Source organism: Chiloscyllium punctatum, chromosome 7, assembly GCF_047496795.1.
Source record: "Chiloscyllium punctatum isolate Juve2018m chromosome 7, sChiPun1.3, whole genome shotgun sequence".
Lineage (NCBI taxonomy): Eukaryota > Metazoa > Chordata > Chondrichthyes > Orectolobiformes > Hemiscylliidae > Chiloscyllium > Chiloscyllium punctatum.
Window position 1 is genome coordinate 95,009,380 of NC_092745.1, and position 7,818 is coordinate 95,017,197.

At 39.1% G+C, this 7,818-nt stretch overlaps 1 protein-coding gene across 1 annotated transcript; it reads right to left on the reverse strand.

Moving 5' to 3' along the window:
* Positions 1–850: 850 nt before the first annotated feature.
* tmem69 (transmembrane protein 69) lies at positions 851–7,818 on the reverse strand. The gene is made up of 3 exons (XM_072574360.1): positions 7,679–7,818; positions 6,714–6,766; positions 851–2,477 (listed from the first exon to the last, which is right to left on the reverse strand). Exons 2-3 carry the CDS (start codon positions 6,756–6,758, stop codon positions 1,767–1,769), a joined length of 756 nt encoding a protein of 251 aa, XP_072430461.1. The 5' UTR covers positions 6,759–6,766; positions 7,679–7,818; the 3' UTR covers positions 851–1,766.

Here is a 7,818-nt window from a genome sequence, read left to right on the forward strand (position 1 = left end):
GGTACACCCCTGTATAGAACTCCAAGGAAAGTGTGGGGAGAGAGGGCAGGCAGACAGCCATTTGGAGATGGTGCCTGTTTAAACACTAAACAAAAGACGCAATCAGTGTTAGAAACACATCTTTGATGTAATTTTTCCATCAGGACCTCGAGATCTCCTTTGGATAATCTGCTTTTTGGATAATTGGTATTCAGATAATCGAGGTTCCTCTGTAGATCTAATCACACAAAGCTTTACACCATCCAAGACAAACTACCCACCACTGACACACAGTGGAAGCAATGTGTACTGTTTAGAAGATGCTTCTCGAACTGCACGTTCCCAACTCATGACCTGTACCACCTGGAAGGACAAGTGCAGTAGATGCAAGGGAGCACTATCACCTCCAAATTGCAAAGCACCATAATATGAAACTAATTGTAAAGAAAATTGTAACCTGTATTCAAACATTTCAGAATTTTAAGCAAGGTAGATGTGTTTCTTGCTATGGTCCACAGACTAATTGATTCATCACACAGAACAAGATAGCATTTTATTTATAACTTCAGCTCAAGCTTCTGATGTTTAAAAGGATTCAATCAAAAAATGTCAAAACTGCAATTTAAAAAAAATTCCATAAGAACTGTTACACTTGCAATTTTTACATTGATGCTGAATTCAAGAAATACATCAAATGACCACACCAGTAAATGTGCTAGGATCTTTAAAAGGCCAGAATATTTATCCTCATCAGCTTAATGGAAGTGTAGCAAATCTTGCAAATTCAACAGCAAATTCATGCTCCCATATTCTCATTTACGGGAACATATCAGACGCTACGACTAATTTTCAATAATCAAAATTGAACACATTCTACCAGACTCAAGACTATAATACAAATTAAATATACAGTGCAATTTATCAACAGATATATAGTCTTCAGTACAAAATGTACATTTAGACTAATTAAACTTTGAAGTGTTAAAACCTTGAACAGGGTTCTCCTGTAACCTTCCAACATAAGTCATACATTTCTCACATTAAAATGTACCAGAAATCTCTGCTTAGCTCAATACATGTGATAACTGCAGACTTATTGGCAGAGCTGATGCATTTATTCGACAATAGGAAGTTCATGGTTATAGTCAACACTATAGCCAAAGTGATGATAACTAATTAGAGGCCAGGATTGACCTATGCTATTACCAAAAAAAAGGTTATCAACCGCTCTGGATACTTAGAATTATATAAGTTTTATTTAATTGATTAGGTCAATATAGTTATCTGCACAACTGGTTCATGTCTAGGTATGTTGCTGACAAATCAAGCCTGCACACACATGATTTATGCCACTATGTAACTCTACCATGTCCTGAAATGCAAACATTGGCCGGACTGTAATTTAAATTAATAGTTTACATAAAACAGCTAAAAACAAATGCCTTTTACCTGTGTGAGGATTGTAACCAGAGATAAAGAAACTTTAGACATGATGATCTTTATTCAAAATTCATTATATTTTTTTCTTTGTTAGGTCACAAAATTGATAGTACTTTTACATGATCAGCTTGAACAAAAATATAGCAAAAATATGGAAGTTAAATAGAGATCTTTTTAATGGCGAGATTTTTGAAAGGTGACCAGAGTCTCTGAAATATAAATGGTGTGATTAACAACTAATTCACAACATTTATGAGCATCTCTGCTACAATTTTATTGCAGTTTTTTTAAAAAACAAAGTCCTTTCTGTTGCTTTAACGAAAGGAAAAATCTCTTCCCTTTAGATTTTATTTTTTATCTGGCAATAGCTTTTTTTCAGGATATGTATTTTTCATTATTAATGTGGCAACCAAGGAAAATGTTGCTATCACAGTCAGCACTGTTCGAAGAGCTCTGAGCCAACTTGGATAACCTTCAAGTAAGGCTAAGTCATAATGCAATGCTATACCGAGACCCATGATAATCAGAATTGTTGCTTCAGTCAGATTATCATGAAAGAGTAGGGCTATCCAGGCTAACAAAGAAGGAACCACACTGTTTCCCAGATTCAACCAGTCAGGTTTTGCAGGGCTGTTTTCTGGAATTGAAAATCCCCATCTTATTCCTCCAACAAAAGACAGAATTGCTGCTCCATATGCAATTTGAGCAAAAGCTAGTTCAGGAAAATATGTCTCTGTTATGGCCATTCCAAGGGGAGCTGATACAAAAGGAATTAATCCACCATAGCAAAGATAGAGGGCTGGTTTGGGGCTGTTTTTCAATTCTCTGAAATCATATCGTAGTAAGTCTAATTCACGTTTCTCTGGTTCCTCTGCTTTCTTTATCTTGGATGCTTGATATGATACATGAAAATTGCTTGTCTGAGTCCTGAAAAATGTAGATTTTTGCAAGTACTTGACGGCTTGAAGGCTCCTAAATCTTCTTTGCGTGCAAGAGCTCAATAAGTTATAGGACATGATGTTTCTTGATTCATTTGGAAACTGAAGTAATTTCTGAACCTGGAAAAACAGTAACAATTACTAAAACGATACGTACGTATTAACTGCAGAAAAGTACAAAATTAAGCTGAGACATGAATATCCTGAGCACACACAATAACATAATGTATAATGTGATTTACATTAGTGAACTAGGACATGAGATCTCTCAGTTGGCTAGAAGACTAGAATGCAAATTAGATTAATGCCTGCAGTATATGCTGAATTCCTTTCTCTTTGGGATCTACCTTCTCCTATCAACCAATGGCAAACCACCACTGAAATAAAACTGAAGAAAATGGCTCAGCATGAAACATCAGACACTGAGCCAAGGATCTGACTGCAGTCAATAATTTGTGTTCTATAATATAGAAATGAATTCCACTCCTCTATGAACTAAACTTTCTACCCTTTGTTTTGGTGAGGACAATGAGTTTTTTTTAATTACAAACCACGACTAATCATTTTCTACACTTGGATTTGATGAGGTTCAAAGGGCTGATTGTCAAATGCACTGACTTGTTCTGCTTGCATTGGATCTGATTTTGGTGCTGTTGGAAGATAACTAGAAATGATCTAGCAGGAGGGGTGTTTTTGTGCACCGTAATAATGGCATCATTGTTATTGGAATAGTGGAGGCTTTTTTTCTCTAAATTCCCCCTTTTTGCTGATGCTTCAGTCCACTGCCATTAAATATGATAAAAGTGAATGGCACAATCAAATGATTTATTCAATTAGATTGTGGCCATTATGCACCTCCAAAATGACACGTTCACCTTTGCCATCATTCCTATTATCCTTCGATAGTGCTAACTGTCAATGGATCATGAGTGCTACCATTTCATTCAAATGATCATTCCTCAGTGTGTGAACCACCATCACTAACTTATCAGATCTATCATGGTTTGATATCAACACATGTTTTAACCATTCATCTTGATAAAGCAGGAGTTAGTTCCTGATTGCTAATTGCTTTCCAACTTTAAGCCAACTTCAGAGTCAAAATGGCCATCTTGTTTTAAATTTGTGATTGAACTTGGAATCTTTGTGGGGTTTTATGCCTCATTTCCACACAGGACAGTGCACTTACATTTCAACATATGAATCATGAGTGGTTATAAAATTCTTCATTTCCCTAAACAATCTGCATTTAGAGGTCAGCTTTTACATGTAGGTCAATGATAGTCAACTTTCTGCTACTCAATTTCACTGTTACTTTCAAGCTCTGGACCACCAAATCCTGTACATGAGAGACTATTTCCAGGTAAACATCAAGTCAGTAGACATCGTTCCAGCTCTTAGAAAAATGTAACGTCACTAAACATTCATTTTATTCGTTTACCTGATTGTTTGCTTTAAGTTGGATTCACATTTATTTTAAAGTCTGTACAATAGTTTTCCAAAACATTCCATGATTTCAGAGCAACCAAAATATGCAATCATCTTCAATCCACAGCTTCACCATTGTTGCAAAGCTTCCATCCCATATGACAGTATACTCCAGGACTCTCTTCAAACCTCTCTTTCATGCCACAACTACCCTTGTATTCAAAATCCTCCTCAGTACCCACTTCCAACGGCACTTTTAATCACTTAGTTTAATTTCTCTTCCACAGCAAGTACAAAATACCCCGTGAAGTAGCTTCTGAATACTTGTGAGACAGGCCATGAAGATGTGCATTTATTCATTTGTAATGGTGTCTGTGGCTGCGTATATAAAACATTATTTTTAAAAAAGATCCTTGCTAAGAGAGAACACTGACTTGAATAAAGCGCTTTGCTTACCTTCCACCCTACCAACCTTCGCATAAACCAAATCATCCGCCGACATTTCCGCCACCTCCAAACAGACCCCACTACCAGGGATATATTTCCCTCCCCACCCCTTTCCGCCTTCTGCAAAGACCGTTCCCTCCATGACTACCTGGTCAGGTCCACGCCCCCAAACAACCCACCCTCCAATCCTGGCACTTTCCCCTGCCACCGCAGGAACTGTAAAACCTGTGCCCACACCTCCTCCATCACCTCTATCCAAGGCCCTAAAGGAGCCTTCCACATCCATCAAAGTTTTACTTGCACATCCACTAATATCATTTATTGTATCCGTTGCTCCCGATGTGGTCTCCTCTATATTGGGGAGACTGGGCGCCTCCTAGCAGAGCGCTTTAGGGAACATCTCCGGGACACCCGCACCAATCAACCAAACCGCCCCGTGGCCCAACATTTCAACTCCCCCTCCCACTCTGCCGAGGACATGGAGGTCCTGGGCCTCCTTCACCGCCGCTCCCTCACCACCAGACGCCTGGAGGAAGAACGCCTCATCTTCCGCCTCGAAACACTTCAACCCCAGGGCATCAATGTGGACTTCAACAGTTTCCTCATTTCCCCTTCCCCCACCTCACCCTAGTTCTAAACTGCCAGCTCAGTAACTGTCCCCATAACTTGTCCGGACTTGTCCTACCTGCCTATCTTCTTTTCCACCTATCCACTCCACCCTCTCCTCCCTTACCTATCATCTTCATCCCCTCCCCCACTGTACTCTGTGCTACTTTCTCCCCACCCCCACCCCCACCCTCCTCTAGCTTATCTCTCCACGCTTCAGGCTCACTGCCTTTATTCCTGATGAAGGGCTTTTGCCCGAAACGTCGATTTCGAAGCTACTTGGATGCTGCCTGAACTCCTGTGCTCTTCCAGCACCACTAATCCAGAATCTGGTTTCCAGCATCTGCAGTCATTGTTTTTACCACGTTCTACTCCATGGAGACACAAAATCCGTAACAGACAATGGGACCACAGGAGGCTAGAACAGCATCTTTCCACCTCATCAAGATGAAGGATGGGTCATTTAGGAGTTGATGGTGGGGATATTTTTAAAAATTATTCACCCTGGCTATGAAACAATGGCTCAAGAGAATCTACATGAATTTTGAGTTAGCACTCTATAATATTTTTACCTGGATTGGCTTTTGCGATGAAACTAAACCCTTCGAAATGTTTAACAGAATACCTGTCTGCTGAATTCTGACAATCTACATTCAGTCAGGTACATACTGAATTGACAGTTCAGCCTTTTAAAACTCAAATGCTCTACTAAAACAGAATTAAAAACAACAAAATAAATTAGTTCACCATCTCACTTGATCAAAATACATGAAAGCAATTGTGTAAGTTAAGTATTACTGTTGAGATTTCAGATGCCGAGAGATTAGCAAATTCTTCAGTAAATAGGAAAGCAATAAAAATCACAAATCATCTTATACATCTCTGTGAAGTACTCTTAATGAGAAACATCTGCAGCATGATTTATTTTGAACAACTATTTCTCACTAATTGAAAGCTTCAAATGTTCTTGCAGTTACAAGAATCTTAACTGTTCTTCTTTTACCCCTCATCAATCCTGTCCATCCTGACACTAGTATATTTTTATTGGCTTAAATCTTTTGTACAATATTAACCATTGACCAGAAACTGAACTGCAGCAGCCAAATACCTATGTTATCCCAGCAAATCAGAAACTGGGAATTCTGAGGTGGTTAAGTCACTTCCTGAATCCCCAAAGTCTGTCCACCATCTACAAGACACATTAGTGTTATGCAATACTCCATTTTTACTGGATGAGCACAACTTCAAAACTTAAGCAGCTAACACCATTCAGAACAATGCAGTCTGCACACTGCACCCTGTCCATCAACTTCAACATACACGCCTTCAACAATGAGCCACAATGGCAGAAATGTGCAGCATCTTTAAAATGTATTGCAGCAACTCAACAATGCTCTTTCAACAGTGCCTCATTTGCCCACGATCTCCATCATCGGGAAGAACGTGGACAGCAGACATGTGGGAACACCACCATCGACAAGTTCCCATTTGAGGCGTACACCATCCTGTCTTGGAAAACTGTTCATTCACTGTCTCTGACTAAGATTCCAGGAATTCCCCTCTTAACAGAACTGTCGTTGTATTTGCACTAGATACACTGCAGTAACTCAAGTAGTGCCTTGAGGGACGGGCAATAAATGCTGGCCTGCTAATAATAAAATTAAAAACTTCTGAACGTGCCTTTCCAAAATGTATTTACTGTTCGAATAGATGATTTCTAATAGTATTTTTGCATTGGCTTATGATCCTTTATGCTTAGCATTTATTTCTGCAACTTAATATGTACTGGAAATGTTAAAGATCTACACACAGTACCCTGAAATTTAGTTTGTGTAGTTCCAGGAAATGTACTCTTGAAACATATTCAATACTTACTCTATCAGTTGTTTTCCAGCATCTTCTCACCAAGAAAGCAAACATCTTGCCACCTGCAAAAAATGATTTATCATCTTAATGTATGTCTCTATAATTAGTTAACTGCATAGCCAGGGTGAAAGTAAAGGTAGTTTTTTGAAAAATCAAGTAGATATAGCTTAAGTGGTCTTTTAATCCTGAGAGCATAACTTTAAATTTATATTTCGCCTGACAACAATTTGAATTTAGATACAGTATTTCAGTCCTCTGGTAGCAATGAAAAATTATAATTAACTTTGTGTATTTACTGGTGTATCTCCATTTTCAATTTTTATGCTTAAAATTGCAATTTTTATGCCGGTTTGCAATGACTATTTTGAACTGAACTCCTCTAATAAGAAAATCACATAGGAGCCACACAACAAGTACTAACTACAATCCGCGTACTAACAGAAATTCATCACAATTTCCTAACATTATAAAGGTCTTCCCGATTCTTTAAAGTAAAGCGACTCTACAAAATGCAGAAACATCGCTGAATGGTGACAGTACTTAGAAAATACCAGCGACTCACATGGTGCTTTAATGGTGCCCATTCTCCCTAATGCCATACATGTAAAATGTTGAACGGGGAGAATGTTTTATTCCCAATCTGGATTCAGTTCACACGTGCAAAGCCCAAAACAAAACCAAGGAAAGGTGGTGAGTGGCCTGTCCACCACCGACACCCTTTATCCAGAAACAATCCGAACCCCAACCAAAACGCTGCTATAAAATGTCATTTTTTGCCAAGCTTTTGGTTATGTGCCGCAAAACATCCTCGAGCTGCTCTTGTGGCTGTATTTTTTTTGTTTTTTTTGGGGGGGGGGTAAGTTTTCCGGTGAATCGCCTGGAGACGGTTTTACTTTGGGAAAGGTTTTCGATCGAAAAGACAAAGGCGTTTTGGATGTGACCCTGAACGTGACCGAAGAGAAACTCGCTCTTACCTTCGACAGAAAGCAAGCGACCGATCCCTATTCCCTGCGAAATTAAACCCAAATTATTGTTAAATTCCTGTCACAGGCCGAGAAACCCCGTCTCAGACCAAGGCATCGCCTTCCGGGTCATGGTCCCTCAGTTCCGGTTC